Source organism: Pelmatolapia mariae, linkage group LG22 (assembly GCF_036321145.2).
Source record: "Pelmatolapia mariae isolate MD_Pm_ZW linkage group LG22, Pm_UMD_F_2, whole genome shotgun sequence".
Taxonomy (NCBI): Eukaryota; Metazoa; Chordata; class Actinopteri; order Cichliformes; family Cichlidae; genus Pelmatolapia; species Pelmatolapia mariae.
The window spans coordinates 14442236-14464666 of NC_086245.2; the positions used below are offsets into that span (position 1 = coordinate 14442236).

The 22431-nt window shown below is 38.8% G+C and overlaps 2 protein-coding genes across 3 annotated transcripts; both read right to left on the reverse strand.

Moving 5' to 3' along the window:
• Window positions 1–961: 961 nt before the first annotated feature.
• LOC135932943 (phosphatidylinositol 4-phosphate 5-kinase type-1 alpha-like) lies at window positions 962–16564 on the reverse strand. Of its 2 annotated transcripts, XM_065470723.1 has the most exons (17): window positions 16456–16564; window positions 15925–16079; window positions 12134–12175; window positions 11886–11920; window positions 11576–11659; window positions 9475–9605; window positions 9207–9324; window positions 8273–8425; window positions 7114–7413; window positions 6781–6977; window positions 6599–6682; window positions 5910–5958; window positions 5740–5824; window positions 5483–5653; window positions 5133–5319; window positions 3283–3367; window positions 962–3190 (listed from the first exon to the last, which is right to left on the reverse strand). In XM_065470723.1, exons 2-17 carry the CDS (start codon window positions 15971–15973, stop codon window positions 3185–3187), a joined length of 1776 nt encoding a protein of 591 aa, XP_065326795.1. In that variant the 5' UTR covers window positions 15974–16079; window positions 16456–16564; the 3' UTR covers window positions 962–3184. The 2 variants fall into 2 exon arrangements, with proteins under 2 accessions (XP_065326795.1, XP_065326796.1); XM_065470724.1 differs by lacking the exon at window positions 12134–12175.
• Window positions 16565–18526: 1962 nt separating this feature from the next.
• Window positions 18527–20641, reverse strand: LOC135932573 (extracellular matrix protein 1-like). The gene is made up of 3 exons (XM_065470053.1): window positions 20569–20641; window positions 20219–20484; window positions 18527–18953 (listed from the first exon to the last, which is right to left on the reverse strand). The coding sequence occupies exons 1-3, from the start codon at window positions 20639–20641 to the stop codon at window positions 18750–18752; spliced, it is 543 nt and encodes a 180-aa protein (XP_065326125.1). The 3' UTR covers window positions 18527–18749.
• Window positions 20642–22431: the final 1790 nt, after the last annotated feature.

The following is a 22431-nucleotide window of genomic DNA, read 5'->3' on the forward strand; positions in this document are numbered from 1 at the left end:
CAGTTTAACTAAAACATAAACTAAAAACATAAGTGTTGACAACCTCGGATAACTGCAATCAAATTTATGTTAAGAAGTAGTCTGCACACACCTGCCATCTTTTGATCAAAACCACATATAATTCAGATGTTCTAGTGAGATGTTCCTGATATTTACATAGCTGCATCTTAAAGTCATAGCCATTATCGTCAAATGAATGACATTATTGAAAGGTGTCAGTCAGGAGAGGGCATTAAATGTACCACAAAACACAGTGAAGACAGTCATGAACACGTGGAGAATATTTGGCAGTGGGACTGCAAAGACTGGACATCCCTCTAAAATTTATGAAAAGACAAGAAGAAATGTGGTCACCTGGCTAGTCTTCATGTGTCTGGGCTATGTGGTAGGGTAGGGTGGTAAAACAGAAGCCTTTTCTCACTTCCAAACATCCAAGCCTGGCTACATTTTTCAGCATTTTTCTACAGGTTGACCTAAAGGGGGCTGTGCAGAGGAGACACCCTCACAGTCTGTTAGATTTGGAGTGCTTTTTGCAAAGAAGAAAGTTGAGATGTACCCCCCCCCCCCCCCTAAAAGACTTCTGTATGCTCCAACAAACTATAAGTTTTAGTTCCACTGTACAGGTTATAGATTGCATTAAAGGTGGAAAAAAAACCTGCAAATATCTTGGTATAATTTTACGTTAACATCAGCAAATCCTGGCATTTTAACAGAGGTGTGTAAACTCTTTATCTCCACTGTAGCTTATGAAAAGGTAGGCAAGCGTCCACCTTTACACATCAGGCAGCCATCACCATTTAACTAATGAAAAAATAGCAGTTAAACCATAATAGGTACCCCCTCAGTTTTCAGTCTCACTCTTAACTTTATCTAACAAAATCAACACCACTGGCTCTGTTAACCCTGGATTTACAGGTCCTGCTGAGAGGTTTACAATCATAAGACATGCGACATCAACAGATCAATATCAGAATTTAATAAGAGATCGAGGGAAATGCTAATGCCTGTGAAAAATTGCACCAACAAGTTATATTAAGATTGTAATAAATATAGACAAAAAATATTAGTAGCAATTAGGAAATGCTGAATGCACGAGTAAAAAGCGAATGGACAGGAATGCATAATGATAAAATAACCAAAGACAGCACATCATAAATCAATTAGAAAGTATATAGAAGCCGTCATATATGGTTGCAGTTTTATTTAGTTTGCTTCTGGCAGCAAATAAATGTAAATAGTGGAAAAGAAAATGCAGTACCACCAATGATTATAGTTCAGATATTCAGCAGCCAAAACTCCTACCAACTCTATATTACTCACTTTCTTTTTTTTTTTTTGCACATCCTGCCCTTGTTTTCTGCGGCCACAAAGACCGAAAACAAACAATAACACTTAAGTAGGTCCAACTATTCCACCACACATTTTGAAACGTTCATTTAGAAAAGTTTTCTGTGCTGTTAGATGTGAAAAATAAAATCACTTAAAAACTAACACAATCAATTAAAAACAAACACAAAAATCCCACACAAAGTACAGGTGACAGTTATGTCTGAATTTCTAAAGTAGATGCTTTCTTTGCACACGATGCACATCAGCAACTCGTAAACTGCTGCAGCTCCGCAACTCCATGACAGCAAGGGTTTGTTTCAGGTGTTATGCTGGTCAGTGATGCTGTTCTTGTCACAAAAGCACAACAGCACTATACCAACAGTGCACACTATGCTGGTGTGCACTGTGTCCTGTGAAGCAGCACAAACACCCTCCAAACATATCACAAAGTTAAACACACACCTCTCTTAACACAGGATTTTCACAAAAGTTGAACTATATTGAGAGCTACTATTATAATCTAAATTGGAAAGGTCAGACTTACTGCAGGACAGTTAAAGGCCACATTAGCTTCAGCTAGGCGTAAACCACAGTGTTGAAAAAAAAAGAAAAGAAAAGAAAATTAGAAAAATAGGAGTCTATTATTCTGGAGAAAAACAAAACAAGCCAAATTACATGCAACAGTAATTTTTCATTTGTGCTGGCAGTATATATGTATATATATTAAAAAAAACTTACTGCAACTTTACTAGTACAATATTAATTTCAATGTCCTAACTTATTACAAAAACATAGTGATTGTACCAGTTTGTACTAATGCCACAACATGCTCTTTGGTTACCTAAAGTGGTTAGGTTTAGTGTGATTCTCCTATTTCTGTTTTTCTTGCATACTGCATATATAACACAAGCTTCTCTTTGCAGGTTTGGTCCGTGACACCGAAGCTGACTAACTCATTAGTTTTGCTACCGAGTACCAGTATCGGTCTCATTTGAATACAAGCCAGTCTATAATCCACGAGCAAATACAAGTATAAAAAGAAAACATTTAAAATAACCTTCTGGCCTGAATATCACAGGTGATATTTAAGATTCACAGTCTGTAAAAGCACTCCAGGTCCACGGGAATACTTGGGTAAATAAAAAGCACAAGCTGAAGGTCTTTCGTCCAGCATGATTTGCATTCAGAGTAAGCTTTTAAAAATCAGAAGCTTACAATGCATGAATACAGTAATTTCTTTAAAAAGTAAGACTTTATTTAAAACTGTGTTCTCAATCCTCATCATAAGGCTTTCCGTCAAAGCAGGTAGCACAAACACTACTCTAGACTTGGACCTTTGGGTGGGCGGCAGGCACACAGAAAAATCTGTATGAAGACGTGCTACAGCCATTTGGTCAAAAAAAAAAAAAAAAAAAAAAAAAGAAGAAGAGAGAAGCAATAACAATAAAATAAAATAATAATAATCCCAAAAAGGACAATGACGTATATAGCCAGGCCTGAATGAAGAATCTCAGTTCTTCAATAAGGCAACATTTCCACACTAAATGCTTAACTGAGCCAAAAATGATCATTGGTTGTGACTACAGGCACTTCTCCTATGGGTTTAATAATAGTGTTCAATAACTACAGCATTACCGTGTCTGCAGTTACTAGTGTCGCGACACAACCGCCCAGTTACATCATCATATTGTGCAAAAAAAACAAAGACAACAAACATTTCATATCCCTCTTGGTCCCGGAGATGCACTGCATAATTTTTTTTTTTGTAAGTTCTGGTACCTCAAATCATACCAAGGGAGTTATAAGATTTCAGGAAGGCTCAGAACATCCTTCAAGTCATTCTTTTTCCTCACATCTACACCTGCAAACCAAGTGAAAGAGTATTAGTTTAAAAAAATTTCAAATACGAGTAAATATTTTGATAGCAGAACCTGAGGTTTGAAATCAACTTACTGAGCAGTTGCTTGCACTCGGGACTATGTCGCTGAGTGAGATTGCTTCCTCAGCACCACTTTCTTCAAGAGTCCCAGACTGAGCCCTGAAAACAACAGGAGAGTCATGAGGATGCATTTGAACCTTAACACAGTACGAGGCACTGGTTGTGGAGGTGAAAATATTAACAGAATATACACTGCATTTTTTACAGAAAGCTTTATGAGCTAATTCGACGCTTGTTTCCATGCCTAGAATGCTGTGCTGCTTTGGGAAAATGTTGACTTTCCTGAAGTTCTGGTTAAGGCACATTTTTGTCTTCTGAGAAAGCCTCACTTCCAATCTGTGTATCAATGGGTCATTCATTTATTCCTAAGTTTATTTGCATTCCACTTTTCAAAGTGTTTCACAATTTGAACAAAAGCCACACATTAACCAAAGGATCACACGTTCATTCCAACATACACACTTCCATACACGCAAAAACAAAATACTGAGGAACACATCATGTGAAAGTTGACCTATCTAAAAAGGAGTTTAAAAATGTAGGCTTCTAATACAGCCTGAAAGAAGCACTGCATTTTGGATCACTTTAAGTGGGAGAAGTTGAAGATTTCTTACTTCAGAGAAGGATATATAAAGTTCTGTTTTAGGTGAAACTAAGCGTTTCATCTTTAAAGACATTTTTGTTAGAATATGTTATTACTGTGTTGTTGAACTTTGTTTTGTTCCTGGTATTTTGTCCAGCTCTTGTGTATAAAGGTGATTCAAATACACCAGCAGGTGTGTGCACTTTATATCCAAAGCAGAACATTTAGTAGATGATTACAAGCTACTTCTGCTACTACCATATTCAGTTAGTGTAATTAGACATTAATCAATGCATTCAGATCAGTGTTGGGTAAGTTACTTTAAAAAAGTAATTAATTACTAATTACTAATTACTTAGTCAATATTGTATTTAAAATACTTATCTAATTACTGTGTCAGAAAAGTAACTTAATTACTAAATAAGTAACTAAATACTTCTTAAAATCCCTATAAATCTTGAGTGGACAAATAGAAATTAAACTCTTTAAATAATAAATAATTTTTTTTAAAGACGGAGACTCTACAGTACGCAGCGGTAGCATGTCTTCCACAACGTAGCCTGCAATCATTTTTTAAGCTCACCTTCAGACGCTTTCTGTGCTGCTGAAGTAAAATCAAGTTTTGCCTGCTTAGCAGGAGTTGCCGCGGTGTTATCCATGGATGACGAACAAGGATCACTCAGACGTGTTCGTCTATGCTCTCGTGTCAGGCGCTTCAGTAGATTACTCGTGCTATTAACAGCAGCCGATAGTTTTTTCTCCCCAGGACATAGCTTACATATTACTGTAATATTCTTGTCTGCTTGTTTCAGAAAAGTGAAGAGACGGGAATATGTCCATTTCATAAAACAGCCACACACTTCAGCCGAGTCCGACATCTTCCGCTTAGAATACGACTATGCAGCAAACTGGCGCGAAATGACGTGCACCTGCACTACAGCGATGTTAAAGCGGCAGAGTTTACTTCTACGTTTAGAAGATAAATTATTGAAATTAAATAATGATATTCAGCGAGTTTAATTATTTTACAATGTAACGCAAGTACATTGTAAGTAACTGTAATTAAAATACCTAAAAATGAACAGTAATTAGTTACTCTACTTTTTCAGTGGAAAAGTAATTTAATTACAGTAACGCGTTACTTAGTAACGCATTACACCCAACACTGATTCAGATAACACCGGCATGTTGTAGGAAAATGTGTGTGTCTGTGTGTACTGTCATAAAAGTGACAGGTGGATCGCTAATACACAAACTATTACACTATATGTCCCCTCTTACCCCTTGGGGGTGCTGTCTTCCTCGTTTTGCTTGTTCGAAGATTCTCCCCGAGTGTTAGACTGAAGACGACTTGCTGGTAAAAATCTGGGGCTTCCCAAGGAGGAGATGGCAGTTTCAACAGTGCTAGCAACAGGGATGCGTGGAGGAATGGTATCTGGGAGGAGGTCAGGACGACCTGCGAGCATAACTGGGGAGAGGGGACAAAAACGGTTTATTGCTGTGTTGAAAAAGAAGCATCTCCCATAGTGGTACATGTAAGAAGACTAAATGTTTGCAGCTGTCATGAAAAATATGAAACATAAATAGTTCCCCATAGAGAAGTTAAAGCTTCTGTGCTCTTTCATCCTCACTTTTGTCTGCTTCGGTGTCCTCTCTGGTGTCTGAACTGGCTTGATGTTGGAGCAAAGGACTCTGGGCGGTGCTGCTGCTGCTGGCTTGGGTCATCAGAGAAGGTCCAGAGCCAGCCGCTCTTTTCACAGGACCGGCTCCTGCACGGCGCTTCTTAGACGGGGAGGTCTTCACTAGATACAAGACAGAGAAACTTTGAGTCTGTGCAGTAACACTGGTATGACAGAGTCATGTTCAGACGGAGACAACATAAACTTACATGCATTCTTTCTAAACACTGTGTTGCACATAAACTTCTGAAATCGCTCTGCATAGAAACTCGGTCTGTGCACTGATACAGTGTCCTGAAGAAAAAGAAATAAAACAAGTTAAAATCTGTATTGTTAAATCATTGCAAGCAAACTAGCTAGTACTAGTAAGGGTCCTTACCCCATCATGAACCAGAGCCTTCCAGGAGTGTTCAAGCTTCTTTGCCAATCTGAAAAAACACACACACACACTCTGACTTGATGGTAAATGGTAACTAGACTGGTTCTTATATAGAACTTTTTCTACTTTGACTGCTCAATGCAGCTTGCCTCATTTACCCATTCGTCCAAGGACTACTTTTTTCCCCCTCTATGCTTTTCATAAAATTTAGATCCTCAAACAGAAGTATTTTCTTATCACACGCTCACTGTAGAAACATTTGAAAGTGCCCTTGTAGTTTTATCTGGATACTGAAATCCTGTTTACTCATGTCATGTGAACTCTATTTTGGATGTTGGCCACACGTGTACACAGTGGAACAAATAAGATCATATTTTAGTCACCACAGGTGGCGTCATGGTTACATGTTGGCAGAGACTTTCCGGTATAGATAACGTTTATTTGCACAGTTTCTAAATAAAGTAACAAAGATTCATTGCCTCACTGACCGATCGTAGTCATTCTCTACTGTCCGCTCTGACCTTTAGTGTAAAACGTCAGGTTAGCTAACGAGACTGTGTACTGGGGTTTAACACTTGATACGGTCCCTGAACGCATTCTGAGCAGACAAAGACGGAAGCTGCTGCTTTCCTGTTCATGTGCTTCTTTTGTTATGTGAGCTCAATGAGGACAATAAAGTGAATTATTACCTATAAGACTGAAGAATGTCAATAATACCGATGTACACCAGCAGCCTCTCGCCTTTCGAGTTTCGTGCAGGGATTCCTCCCGTTCTGCAAACAAAAACACCTTTAGTCTTCTGTAATTCTTCTCAGACAGAAACTGGTGGGACAAGCCTGCTCGATACGATCACAGACACTCTGTCACTCACCTGTCCTCGGTTTCCATGGATCCCATGCGTCCCACCTCTGCTTGAATGGCCTCTATAGCCGTGCTGTACAGAGCCTTTTGAACTTGACCCTTTGCCCCAGCCCCCGCCTCCTCGTTGGCCTGCTCCTGACAGGCCTGATCTACGTTATGAATTCCCACCAGAAGGCTGTAATCCATGATCTTGAAACTCTGCAGGAGCTGGATGGAAATTAAGGAACATGAGTACTATAAGATCAGGACATTTAGAGGGAAATTAAGACATTTTACTGATTCTATCTAAACCAGTTCCAACACTGTTATTATTCTGGTAGCCTCATGTTTTCACAGTTCTCACCAAGCAGTCTCTCTGGAGGGTCTTGCAAAGAGCATTGTACTTATCAGCGTCCAACGAGAGCCCTTCAGGCATGTCCTGGATGAAATCCAGGTCCTTATATGTGGGTACAGCCTTTTCTCTTTCTTTAGCCGAGGCTCGTCGCTTGTAGGTAGAGCCCTTTAGATCATACTTGAGGTGCATTCGCACTGCACTAGGTAGCAGATTATTCATGACTGCAATGCGGATGTTTTTACCAGCTGACTGGACACAGTACAGCCCATAAAACTTTGGTAATAAGGTCCGCTTGTTCTGGTTCAGGTTCTAAGGCAGAAAGAAAAAGAGTAGCAGGAAGCAATAGAGACAAAATGAAAAGAAACATCAGTATCAGCGTCACCAAAAGTTAAATGAATGGTTGACTTAAGTAAACTGATAAAAAAAGAAGCCAGATATCGCAGAGTAAAAGTAAACTCAGTCAGTAACAAGCATGTCGAGTGCTTTAAATGAAAACCAGACTAACTAGTTGAGAGAGACTTTAAAGACAAACACAGCATTTTAGCAGCCCAAGAAAACAATGTAGGAACGATATTTGACCGCAGAGTGTTACTTCAGTAACTGTAAATACGGCCTCATAGTTCCCGTCTTGCACCAACCCGTTTGGCTGCATTTTACGTCCATGCCTATCCAGATGTGACCTTTGATATTTTGCCTCAAGACAAAATGACAGCTTCTGATTTTATTGTGTTAGTTGACATGTTTTGTGAAGTCACAGTACCAAATCTAATCATGTCGTCCTTCAATCCAAAGAAACATATCTGCAAAATTTCTCAGGACACTCCTATTGTGAAATTTTACTAGAATGCGACAATTAACACATGTGAGGTGAAAGCTGATCTTTGGCCGTTAAATTCTAATCAGTTCCTTGAGTTAAAGTTGATAATGAATAAAATTCCCAGAAGGAGTACCAAGGGATATCATGATAATAATCGTAGGTGGAGTATATGAGGACAACATAAAAACATAATGCCCACAGCTATGGCAGTTGCAGACTAACAAAACAACTGCAGATTAGTTTTAAGGGTAGTATAGTGTCGCTTTAAAAGCCCCACTGATATCTAAGACCTTGCATTTGATAGTGATAACAGGATGATGATTAGGACATTTTGTCACCATCAAATCTTACCATGAAGTATCCAGGCAGCAGTTTCTGCAGAAATTCGGCCTCTTTGTGCTGCACCGTCTTGATGATATACTCATCATCTCTAGAGACGTAGAACAAAGACCCACTCGCCCCGGAGTTGGACAGCTCGATCAGCGACTCGTTGCACAGAGAATACTATAAACACAGCATAAAAAAAAAAACGGTCTTTAGACATGTGATTAAAAGCAAAAAAACACAGTCTTATTGCTACATTTTACACATGAATGCTGACTGAAGCCGTGTTCTCACTACAAAACATACAGAGTTTGGTTTGGGTGAGAGGCAGGACCTGGAGGGAGCATGCAGGAGGCAGAAAACATGAAATATCCAAATATCTCCAATATCTGTCAGTCTAAAAAAGTTTAAATACACATTTAATCAATGTGATATCTTAATAGAGGCCAAAGAAGTGCAATTTCAACAGCAGTCAACAGTCTCCGTTTTTCTACATGATAATGAAATGCTGCTGTAGTAAATTAAAGAAATCTGTCAGCATGATTCTTTAAGCTTAAACTGTAAGAAGTAAACATGTAAAATTACAGATATCTATAACTGAATTTTCTTTGCAGTATGAATGATGATGGGAGAGGTCTCGATCAGTAGGAAAAGCTGTAAAACTTATAAATATACAGTTGAAAGTTATTCCCTCCTTCACATTTTTTCAAAGCCGGTGGGCCAAATTGGAATTTTCACCAGTCCAATTCTGGCCCCCAGCCTTACATTTGACACCCCTACTTTAAAACCGTAAGAACAGCATCTCCACTCCTCTCCTGTGTCAATACTCCATTATTCACACTTCCCTAGTCACAGTTACTCAAACACTCCTTTTTCCCCAAAAGTTAACTGCTCTCTTTCCTCAGAAATATTTTTTTTAAATGTATTTTAAGGACAACAATTGCTGATTATACAAGAATACCATGTAGTCATCAGGCCGGATGCCAAACATCTCTCTGAAGTAGCGGAAGGCCATCGGGGCGTATGTTTTGAACCTGAAGTCTCCATAGTGGTGTGCTGGTGTCAGGTTACTACCCTCACTGCAGGTCAGAAACAGAGGAGCACAAGATTATTTTCCACACAGCTTCAAAGTAGGCTTGCAGAAGTAAAATATCCTGATCCTGTCTGCACACAGGGCAGACACGCATTTCATTTCCTTTACAAACTAATTCATCGTTACAAAGACTGACCAGGGGAAGAAGATGCTCTCCACCACCTCAAAGTCCTGGAGCAGCACATCTCTTTCAGGTTTTTGACTTAAGCTGCCTATCGTGTGCGTGATGCCTAACTGGATAGCACCTTTCAGAGCTGATGACGTTGTCTGGAAGAAAGAAAACTTACATGTATCAAACTCAACAAATGCAGTTCAAAGTGAATACTTCAAGAAATTAAGTGGCATAGCGACTTGCAAGCTTTGGCAGGTGGGAGACAATTTTTATTTCAGACATTTCACTAAAGATTAATAGATAGGTTAACTCATGTTCACCAAACAGAGCCATGTTTACTGTTAGGTGGGGTGGTGGTGATGGTACAAACACACTCAACATTCAACATTCAGCTAAGAGGCAAATCTCTACTGGGATCAATGTTCAGTTTGCTTTCATTTTCACTTGCTATGTGGTCAGGTATAAATGTAAAGCCTACAATGGCTTAAAAAGGAGGAAAATATTTCAGTTTGGTTAAAATGTACTCTAAACAGTGTGAAGTACCACCACATCAGCACAAGTGCACTTTTTATAAGTGCTCGTTCGCATGGCCGTTAGTGGTTGCATTTTCAAGTCCACCATTTATGCTTTTTCATATGCATGGTTACAGTGGTTGTTGCTTCTATTAAACATGTACAAAGCTTCAGCTTCCTTTAACCTGACATCCCTAATATGGTCATATCAAGCTTGTCTGTGAGCACAGTAGCCCACCCACCTGCCGTTCAAGCTTGCTGTTTAGGAAAGGAGGCCAATAAGAAGGGAGGCGGCTAAAGGAAGAAAGAAGAAAGTTTAGGCATTAGTCACACAGGCCTTAACTGGTTAATGACCCACCTGGCAACCTCTGGTCACTTGGAATACCCCGAAAGGTTGAAGAGCGGTTGCTGGATGTCGCATGGTGAACTCACTTGCAAAGAAGGTGCTGCACCAAAAACCTCTTTGTGACTGCTTTGCTCACCTGGAGTTTGCACAGAGGACACCAGCTTGTCTGCAAATACTCGCTATTTAGTTGAAAAAAGTGCAACGCAAGCTGGAAACGGAGACCATTTGTCTTCAAAGTAAAAGCTGTGCAAACAAAGAAATTCACGAATTGTCCGTTTCCATTTTGCACTTTTCGCAGTTTCACTCCCACTTAGCAAGCAGTTTGTAAGGGTTTGCGCACAAGATGGTGCCGTCCATGCAAAAATGACCAAAGCAATCTCAAAGGTGCTTGTGTTGCAGCCCTGCATAAATTTTTGCAACCAAAGTGACTGCAAGCAAACTCCAGCAACCGCCCACAGATTACACACACTTTCCTTGTGACCGGTAGTTGCCAGGGGTCACTGACCAGTCTCTTGGCCTATGCGAGTTGGGAAACTTCACCTTCACACCAACTTCCCAGCAGCTGCCAGCAGCCTCCAGTAAACTGGTTGAGGAATACTCACAAACAGGTACTTCATTACCTCGGCTATTAGATCTCTTGGCTCTGGTCAAGTGATCTAATAGCCTGGTCTAGGCCTGTCTGACTGTGGCCTTAAACAGTGTTTCAAACAGTGAATGAACAAACGGCTGTTCAAAGGTCCATTATAGGATAAAATGGGGTTATCTTAAAATATGGAACACTATTATGGTGGACTTCACAAATTGTAGGAAATATAACTATAGTTCCCAACAGCCTGTACAAACACCCTGTGGGTGTCAAGTTCAACTGAATAATCACAAAGAAGCTCCACAATGAGGCTTGAAGAGAGGGAAAAGACACAGAGCACTTGCGTTATAAGGATTTCCAGATTATGAACACTAGCAGTAAGCGGAGAGCACTTATTCAAGAAGACAGGACAGATTAGATAATATGTGAGGGTTATGAAGGGTTAAGCTAATGGCAATAAAAAGAGACTGCTGTGCATCTCTTAGTGAGCTGCAGACAAACCAAGGCACAGACTTATAAATTTTGAGATTACAGTGCTATCACTATTTTACAAGCCAAATAATTCATTAACTCATCAAGAGAACAATTGGAAGAGGAAAAGATAATGAAAATTTTTGTAAGATGCAGCTCTACAGAGAGAGTGAAAAAATGTGCTTAAGTCTGCAATGGCTGATCCCCAACCTTCTTGTACGTCGTCTCCCCAGTGGGATCGATCCCACGATGCCCGATTTTTTTCAAAGCCTGAGACGTGCTAGCACTTGGACCCTGTCAGTATAAACATGGCACAAAACAGAATTATAGGAGGAAAAGAACTCATTGTAAGTCTGCAGGAACATGTAATATTCTCACGATTCAAACAGGAAGGCACATATGACCTGTCAGCAGAATACGGGCTAATCCCAAACTGCTTATGGGGAAAGAAATGTGCATTTCCTAACTGACCGAGACAGATTTTCACAGTTTCTTCCCCACAAATTCCCTAATTTCTCACCTCAGCTGAAGCACTTTTTCGAGACCCATTCAAGTCTGGAATCAGAAAGAAAGACATAATGTTACACAGGAAATTGCACACACACACACACACGCACACACACAGGACAGGAAATGAACAGATAAGGCAAACAGTTATTACAGTGGATGCAGTAATGTCAAACGACACAGACGGAAACAGCTTCTACCATTCCCTAACACTGAAAATAGAGAGTGCAGCTGAGCATGCAGATACACCTCAAACATTACCTCTGAAAGAAGACAGTTTCCTCCAGAACTGACTCTGCAGGTCTTTGTGTGCAATAGAAGGAATTAGATAAGGATGCTATTAAAGTGAGGTCATAGAAAGCCGGTGAATTTCCTGATGTGTATTACACTGTAATATTACTGGTATTTGAACTTAATGACACTTAGCTTCCTTTCATCTTTAAGGAAACACACTTGTGAAAGTGACACAGCATCATGATGTCTGCGATTCACTTTCCTTTAAACATTTATTATTTATATTACAGCGCCATTTCCAAAACAGCTGGGACACTGTGTTGACACAAAAAATTGTTGTTTTTTTAACAAATATGTTTATTCTGAATTTGATTAACGCAACAAATATCAACACGGTTCAGACAACATCACCAGACGACTGTAATAAGGAAGATGACTGGGCATTCATTTGCAGAACTAAAGCTGGGGAGGGGTTCGCCAATATTTCTCATCTACACAAGAAGCGATATTAAATGCCTGTCATCTTCAATGCTCAGACAGCAATGCAATAAAGGCAAGCACAATCCTGTTGTGGACATCCCTCATGAAAATCATTATCAGTGTACACAACTGCCTTATCCACAAATAAAACTAAGACAACAAACAAATTTTTTTTAAAAATCCAGAAAGGCTTTTGCTTTCTCTGGGCCTGAGCTCAAAACTCACTGAGGGTTTCTCCAGCATGTCAAACATTTTGAAGCTTTTTGCCAGGACTGTGATAATAGAACCAATAATAATAATAATGATAATAATAATAATAATAATAATAATGATGTCAAAGGTATGAAATCTATAATAAAACACACAAGACTTGAGACTTAAGCACCAACAAAACGAGATGGAGTTCCTCATGCGAGTCACTCCAAAATCAAGAACCCCGAACAGAAAACACTCAATCACCTTTCATGTTTAACCTCCTAAGACCCAAACTCTTTCATGGCATGCATTTTTAATTTCTCTTTGCTATTTGGGCAGATTGGGACCTGATGAATGTAAAAACAAAGAATTACCTGATTTTTTTTTTCTTTACCTGATTTTTGTTTCTGAGAAAAATGAGATCCACATATGAGGATATTCATTTTAAATTTCGATAGAACAGTGACAGTATAATGTCCTCCTAAGTGGATATCAGGTCCTTGTAGAGCAAAATTTAGTATTCTGGTCTAGACAACCCAAAACGTGATGTCCACATAAGTGGACGCCAGGTCCTAGGAGGTTAAGCATGAGGTAGGGCCAGTTAACAGGCTTCTATAGAGGGACAGCAGTTGCAGTATGTTTAAATGTAATGGACATGATCTTGGTTATTAAAATGCATTTAAATACACGAACTTTGCTTGGGTTTTACAAGTCTGGCTGCTGCATTTTGAGCAATCTAAAGACTGTACAGTGATTTCTGAGTGATACCTGCTAAAATACCATTACAATAATCCAACTGAGAGGAAATAAAAGCATGAATGATAGTCGTAGTGCCACTAAAACTGAGTATCGATCGTATTCTTGTGATATTCCAAAAATGGTAGAAGCACTGGGAGATGCTTCTTAAAACTGAGGTTAGAATCAAACACACACTCAGGGTTGTGACCACCGATTTCACACAAATGGATAAAGTACTAAGGAAAGAGCTGATGCTTTGATGCACCTTATTTGGACCAATAATAAACAATTTCTATTTTGTTTAATCTCAGCTTCATTTTTTTTTTTTAAATAGCAAACATCTATTTTTGATTTCAGTTAAACAATTTCTAAGAATGGCAAAGTTTGTGGGTACTTTTTATTTACTCTAACTTTGTTTGTGAAATAGCCAAAACCAACAGGAAAATACTCAGACCTCTGTTGACAAAGATAACAAAGCCTTTTTGCCTTCACTATATATGGACCGGTCATGTTTAGGTTCATAGCCCCACCCCCAAAGCCCATTGTGACCCTGCTGCTGCCTGTGGTCTGACAAATCAAAATGTGAAATTCTTTTTGGATAGCATAAGTGCCTCATCCTCTGTGTTCAGGGAGGGAAAGACCATTCAGACTGCTATCAGTTCAAAAATCCAGGCTCCGACAGTCTCGGTCGTTGTGTCCTTGGGCAAGACACTTCACCCGTTGCCTACTGGTGGTGGTCAGAGGGCCCGGTGGCGCCAGTGTCCGGCAGCCTCGCCTCTGTCATGGCACCCCAGGGCAGCTGTGGCTACAATGTAGCTTGCCATCACCAGTGTGTGAATGTGTGTGTGAATGGGTGGATGACTGAATGTAGTGTAAAGCGCTTTGGGGTCCATAGGGACTAAGTAAACCGCTATACAAATGCAGACCGTTTACCATTTACCATCCAAAATCTGTGTTGGTACGGGAGGGCAATAGCTCACAAGGCAGGGTTAACTCACACATGTGTGAAAGCATCAGTAATATACCAATTTTTGGAGCTACATACACAGCTAAAAAGACAGCATTTTTTGAAAGAGGTCCTTGTTTAATCCAGTAAGGACTTATTATTATTATTACTGCAGTTCCAACACCCACTAACAAAAATGTGGCAACATTAGAAAATGTAAAACTAGTCAAAGGAGGCCAAAATCTCTTGTTTCAACACTTTATTATTCACACTTCCCTAATTTCAGTTCCGGTTACTCATCGCTCCTTTCTTCTTACAGTCAACAACTGGTTTCCTTTCTTCAGAGTCTATGCTGTTCTTGTACATTTCCATAGAACGGATGCTGAGTAAAAACATTTTTCTGGAGTAGTGACAGAGGTGACAGGGTGTATATAAAAGTGTCCAGAGGGATCGAATGGTGTGAAACTGTTGTGCAGCTGAATTCCTGTGTTAAGCAATAAGGGGAAAACAGTGTGTTTTCATAACTAGAGCAGTCAGTGTTAAACATACTCCTGTCCCAAATGAGTCGATGGCATCAAATTCAAAATGATTATATATTTCTATGTTTACATTTTACACAACGGCACAAAACTTCTGGAAAAGAGCTTGTTTTAATTTTTAATAAAGTGCGGTAAGTACGAAAACTTTCTGTGAAGCATGAGATCCATATACTTTGTCTTGCAGACCACAATTTTTTTTTTTAAAGATCAAATCAAGAACAGCCAGAAACATCTGATTTAAGATGTAATTATGTACTCAGGCCAAGAAAAGTGGTTCCCCATGACCCTCTTCTTCTTTCTGGCCTTTGTAATCAATTAAAATTTGGGTTGTTGTTTTTTTTTTAAACCTCATATGCTCTGATGAAAACTTTGTGTCATAATTCTACTGTAATGTGAGGTAAATAAACAGTTTTTTTTCCATTTTCTTTCATTTTTAGTACACATTAAAGGAATAGTTAAGACATTCTGGGAAGTACTTTTATTTGCTTTCTTCTTCTTTTATTTGAGATGCCCCAAATTTACTGAAGACAAAGAAAAAGTTGTCTTTTAACCTACTAAAGGCTCTGTTAAATGGCTTCAATTACACCTCTATATTCATTGTAATGATTGTATGTATTTAAAATATGCCCGTGTACAACATGTATAAGTCAACATAATTAAGCATAGTTTACATGCGTGATGTCAGGCAAGCATTTTTGGCTACTCCTCTATTATCCCCAGGTGGTCCCATATGAATGGACCCCCACCTCTTTGAGTACATCTTGAGTACACTACCACGTGAGACCTAACCGTGGGTCATAGGCCGCTTATTTCTGAGACATACCTTGAGAAGTGAAACTGTATGACCGAATAAAAGTTATTTCAGGCTATATGTTGTATGCACTGGCACGAAAGGTGGTGTATTACAACACAGTACTTACTGCCAGTCTGGCCCTGTAGCCCTGGAGGCTCTTCTGCAGCTGTGGCCATTCAGACAAGAAACTACACTCTGGACTTGCTTTGGAGGAAACTGGGGGTCTTTAGTCACCCCTTAGCTTCAAATGTATCGGTGTCGTCAGTTCAGCAAGGCGTGGACCTATGTGGAAAAAGCGCCCAGCTCAAGAACAGTAAACACTCTACATGATTTCATGCTAGAAATACCAACAACAGCCACGTTGAACAGCTCTGCTGATGGAGACAAAGGGCACATAAACAGGCGGCAGCTTCCTACCAAAGGCAACTAAGCCCCGGGTAGGCTGTTGAGTAAAGTAACTTTTAAAAAACACACACACAACAACAACACAGACAGGCTAATGCGTGTTGTGACATGTTAATGTGGGAGATACCGAAACGTCTGAGCAGCGCTATTCAACTGAACACAGGCGACAACGCTAGCTGCTGCTGCTTTAACTTTTCTAACATGAACCACACCGATAAATATAGAAAATACACACAAAAAACATTTAACTTACCAGAAAATCGTGTTTCGAAGTTCTTATAGCTTCTCATTAAAGGAAAAAAAAAGTTTTTTATTCTTTTATAAACTCGGTGTTTTCCTCAAAACAAATAAACAAGGAAGCAGTGCGGAAGCGGCAGTTTTGTTTGAGCTGCTAGTCTGGGCAAGAATAGCATTTCCGGGGAATATTTCAGAATAACATACACACTTTCAAAATAAAATAACACCACCCCATAATTTAGGAACCCCCTAAAATTAATTAAAAAGGGGGGAAAACAAAAAAATAAAAAACCCCGTAATTTAAAGCATTAGCTTTTAAGGAACGTCTTGGGAGGAATAATAAGAAATGTAAAATATATAAACAGTTTTTTTCAATGAAGGAAGTAGCTATATTTAAAAAAATAAAAGAGAGAAATAACTTGTAATAACTTATTTGTACTGCTAAATAGCATTTAAAAAGTAGCAATATTACCATGTAGTAAAAGTGTTTTGTTAAAAATGTTACATATTAGGAATAAAATGTAGGTGAAGTATCAAAATTTAAGTATAAATGAAGTATTAATGAAAGCTAATGACTTTCTTCAGTGTTTCATGATCACACATACAGTGACATTTAAGAAGGTTTGCTTTTTGTGGTTAGTCATGCAGAAACCTTTGTCTCTGTTCTTTTGTTGTGGAAAAAGTTCAATTTCACTGGTAGTTGAATTAAGATCTCAAAGAGGAACACAGCATGTCACAATCTATAGAAACAGCTATGAAACAAAGTCACTGAGGTCTATGAGTCTGGAAAAGGTTACAAAGCAATTTCTAATTTCTTGGGACTTCAGCAAAATGCAATGAGAGCCATAATCCACAAATCAGGAAAACTTAGAAAAGCAGGGAACCTTTCCAGGAGTGGCCGGCCTACCAAAATTACTCCTTACTTACTTAGTATAACAAACATTCAGTATTCAGTAAAAAAGAAACATAAGCTGTAAGCTCATCATAGTTAACATAAAATGTAAGTTTGTTGTGTTGAAGTAAAGTATCTGCTTAAATGTCTTTATACCCTTACATTTAAACCAGTGAAGTCCTTTTAGATAGTAAAATACCCTATACTTAAAATGTGATGTATCTGGCTGTGCATAAAGTGTGACTGTGAAAAAAAATATAATATTAATGGAAAATATTTCCAACCACATTACAGTGCAAGTATTAAAAGAAAATTAAAAGAAAAACAGGAACTTTGACCCCTGGTACAGGATTCACCAGTGAGATGCAGAGCCACTGCAGGTTAGGCGCAGAACAATTAGTAGAAAACTTTAAATGGAACTAAGTATAATGAATATTCTTTGGGATTTCTTTAAGTAAAATCAGTTTGGCTCCTTTTTAAAAGTTGATAACAAATGAAAACAAAAACAGATTTGTGATTGTTCAGATCTTGCAAATTACTAAAAAACTGTTCCGAGTGATCACCTTGATCTGCATCTCTTCAAGGATGACAACACCCCCATCCATATGAAACAAGCGGTCACTGAATGGTTTGCTCAATCTCAAAATGTCAGTCAAATCATATGGGAGCTGGAGTCACCAGATTTTAACTCCTGTAACGCTTTCACCTTTTACTTTCAAGGAGTCACACAGATGACCATTGCGGTGATTGTGGTCTGGATTATATTAGTGAAGATAACTCAATCAATGGTGGTTGTAAAGATTATATTTGAGATTTTTTTTTACTGCACAAAGATGCTACACCACACTGAAACCTTTATTACCCATCAACAACATGTTACAGCCACACACGCTCATAATCCAGCCAACTGTGACCCCTGGTGGAGACCTTTACGTCACATGTATTTTTTCAAAAATAATTCTACAGATGTGTGACTGGATGTTAAAAAGACTGATTTTTGAAGGTGATATATCAAACCTATAACAGACATTCATGGTAACAAAAGCCACATCAGACTCTTTGCGGAGTGTGTTTATTTTGCTCTCTAAAAACACTACATGTCAGAAATTACAACATTTAAGCCAGACACATTCTGTGAGCCTTATAAAATTAAGCACTGAGTTGCATTTTAAAAATGTGTTTCCTATTAATATGGCAAAGCTTGGTTAAAATGCTGAGCTGATAACAAGGCTAGATGGGACTCTAATTGTCCTTAGATAGTGTAATCCAAACCAGTATGTCCTGTCCGCATCAGGGAGCGGCTGTACGGGACAAAGACAAAATTTAGATAGCATTGTCTGATAGAGGTTTGCAAGTGTTTCTTCAATACTTTCTCCCTATAGGAATGTGAAAGAGTGGGAAGTTATTATTTTCCACCTCTAGCAGGTATTTGGGTCAAACGTGAATCCAGGCTCCTCGGGGATTTCAGGGGCATCGTAGCCTGGTGTTGAGGTGTAGTTTGGGTTTGGCAGCTCGCTGTCAAAGCATGACCAGCGGGCTTCTCCAGCGTTCTCACAGCACTCGTACGGGAGGGTCATGGTGGAGTACTCCTCCACACAGAACTGAGACAGGGCTTTTTTCCACTGTAAGAAAGAAGAGTCATGTCACACAGTATCGCCACATTAGCCAGAGGAAGAAAAAAAAAAGTATTTACCACCACAAATTTATGTTAGAGGAATCAGATTTGTAAGCAGGTGCAGCTCACGGCGATTCACTCAGAATCAGTCAGTATTTTCTTTTTATCTTCCATCTGCATGAGTATTTTAGAAAACTTTAAAAGTAAAAGTCAAGTAAAATTTTATTTGTATAGCACATTTCAAGATAAAATAAAGTGCTTCACTGTAAAATACTTGAACATAAAGAAAAAGTTTTAAAGCTTGTATTATAACTGAAAATCATCTTGTCATTTTAATTTTTGATCAAATTCATTTATATTATTGTGTTTACGTTGATAAATAAAATGCAATTTGCCTTTATTTTCTGTCATAGCTGTCAAAGCTGGATGCTTCTAACAATTACGGCCAAAGTTTAAAAGAAGTTGGCGAGGGAGGTTGTTGTACATTTAGACATTTCAGGCGTGATTTTTTTTTTTTCTTCCCCTGGTTTTCTACTCCTGTCAGCAGCTCCACACACCCACTACTGAAGACATCCATTTGTGATGAGCTGCCAGTTTAGAAGAAGGCTGATCTAAAACACAGGTGGGCAATTCATTTTTCCAAGGGGCAAGATTAGAAACTCGCTCTCTTGAGGATGCCCACATCAATAAGCTGAACTCAGTTCTGTTAAATATTAATTTTATGTTTTATTAGCCTGGCCCTCCACAACAGTCCCTGCTTGTTTAAGTCAGAGGAGTAACTGAGAATGAAACTGTGAAGTACAGATCGCTGAACACATCGCTGAAGTACCTGAAGCAGCCAAAGCTTTTTCAGGAGTGTAAACCCACTGCAGCTTCCAGATTAGCTTGCATGTCATCTGACCAAGTATTTCTTCAACAGTTTTGAAGTTAGATGAAGTATTTTCATCCTCATGTTGTTGGCACAACCAACTGTCACTCACCAATTTACATAAAAGTGATTGGAAACTGCTGGCTTCAGCAGTGAAGGGGACAAAAATACAGGTATAAAATGCTTTACTGTGTCGTATTCTTTAAAATTATACTAATTTGTATGAATTTATAGTTTTGAAAACCAAAGTATCTTGGACAGTTCATAGACAATGAAGCTAAAAAATTTGCATTATTAATTCCCTACTGACTGTATAAAGAGTAAATAATAGCAGAACTCTCCCTGATGATATGCTAAGTGTTTTCAGGTTTACTTCTGTCCCGCAACCTCAGTCAGAGACTCACCACTTGTTGGGCGCAGCAGAGGATCTGGCTGCTCTGCTCGTCTAGATCTCCACTGCAGCACACTCTGAACCACGACTCCAGGCGGTTCATGGCATGTCCGCGGCGTCGAAAGTGGCTGGAACCGGATTTGGGGAAGAAACTGGGAGGGTACCTGGGGCGACCCCTACCCTGATGACAAATGGCAGCCAGATTGTGAGTGGTGGGACGGGCAGGGGGGAACGGGACGTTGGGCTCTTTGTGCTCTTTGCGAGAGTTCTTCTTGGTCTCTGTGGAAATCCAACAAGAAGAAATGGAAAGGTTCAAAGCACTACAGTTTGAAGAATGCATAATGTATATATTCTTTAATTTACCTCCCAGATGTGCACCATAAAACAGCACCAGAGCAATTATGCAAAGTCCTGCAAGGCGCCCAGCTGAAGTCATGGCTGGATGGCAGTGTGATGGGAATCGAATGCTGAAGAGGCTTCTGTGAATGTATTGAGAGAGGATGCTCAGCCAGCTTATATGGGAGAGCCAGGATTTGTGGGCGTGAAATGCTTGGAAGTGACCGGTGCACATTGGGGAGGGAGACGATATGAGGGGATGAGGTGGTGTAATAATACTGGAGGCTGCTGAGATAAAAACAAAATGAGTTTGAACTTTAGGGATATCTGCTGATGCGTGCAAGGTCGGCCTACACAGTCGGCATTCACTTAGGATGAAATCAGTCCAAACTGAGACATAATAAGATCATTAGTAATAACAGAGTTTGGGGTTTTTTGTTTTTGTTTTTTAAGAGCAGATCCTTTGACCTTCAGGTTTTCCTCCAAACATCAGCAATGGCTCTGTTCTATAAACAGAGCAGAACACACTGTTCCAAAAAATAGTAATGTCAAAGTATCTTACTGTATATTTTATAGTTTTGTACTGTCTTTCTAGAATATCATTAAATTTACATAAGTAGACTGTGATTTTACATGTCAAAGGTAAAATAACATAACATCACTGTAAATATAGTAAAACACAATTTACTTGTTTTTTTTTAATATATTTTTTTGTACATATGCATATTTAGATTGTAAAAATACATTCAGAAATGTATCATAATTTCACAAATATTTGTCTGTTATGTGAGAGAATGATCTGTTAAATTCAAATGTAATACTATGGAAAAATATATAAAATGATCGAAAATTAATGAGAATAATCAATAATTAAAGGAGTATTTGAATTATAATTTTGCTGAAAATTTCATGTCATCTAGGTCTGATTCAATAATTCAGAGGTAACAAGTGAAAATATAATTAATAGGAATAAAAACTAAAAAAAACATAAAACATTGCATGGCCACGCTGTGCTAATTATATATTTTAAAAAATAAATGTAGAGGTAGGAATTGCAATTAATATAAATCTCAAAGTATTCACAACATTCCTGAACAGAAATAGGCCTCTGCACCTGGGGTGAGGGTGTGGCCATGAAAACAATGTGACATGCCATTGGATGTTGGGACACATAATAACATGACACTAAGCATCGGCCAATGAATGTGAACTAACAACCACAAGGTCGCGGGTATGGCTGCACTGTAGGAAAAAATCCTAATATAAAAGTATTTTTACTGTGCATTTTACAGTTTTGTTCTGTTCTTCTAGAATATCATTAAAGTTACGTAAATAGACTGTGACTTCACATTTCAAATGTCAATTAACGTTAAATCACTGTAATGTAATAAAACATAATTTTCATGATTATTAAATGTATCTGTCTGTACATATGCATATTTAGATTGTTAAAATACATTCACAAATGTATCATAAATTTCATAAATATCTGTCCGTTATTTGAAAGATTGAACTGTTGAATTCAAATGTAATGCTATGGAAAAGTATATAACATGATTCCTATAAGCTTGTGTTACATCACATAAGTATTATTATCGTTGTTAGTTAGGGTGATCGTGGCTCAAGAGTTGGCAGTTCGCCTTGTGATCAGAAGGTTGCCGGTTCGAACCCCGGCTCAGGCATTCTCGGTCGTTGCGTCCGTGGTCAAGACTCTTCACCTACTGGTGATGGCCAGAGGGGCCGATGGTGCGATATGGCAGCCTCGCCTCTGTCAGTCTATCCCAGGGCATGCAATCCATTATTATTTAAACCAACTGTTATCTGTATATTTCTGTACATTTACAAATACAGAAGTTTGTACAATTTTAGCAAGCATGAAAGTCAGTACTT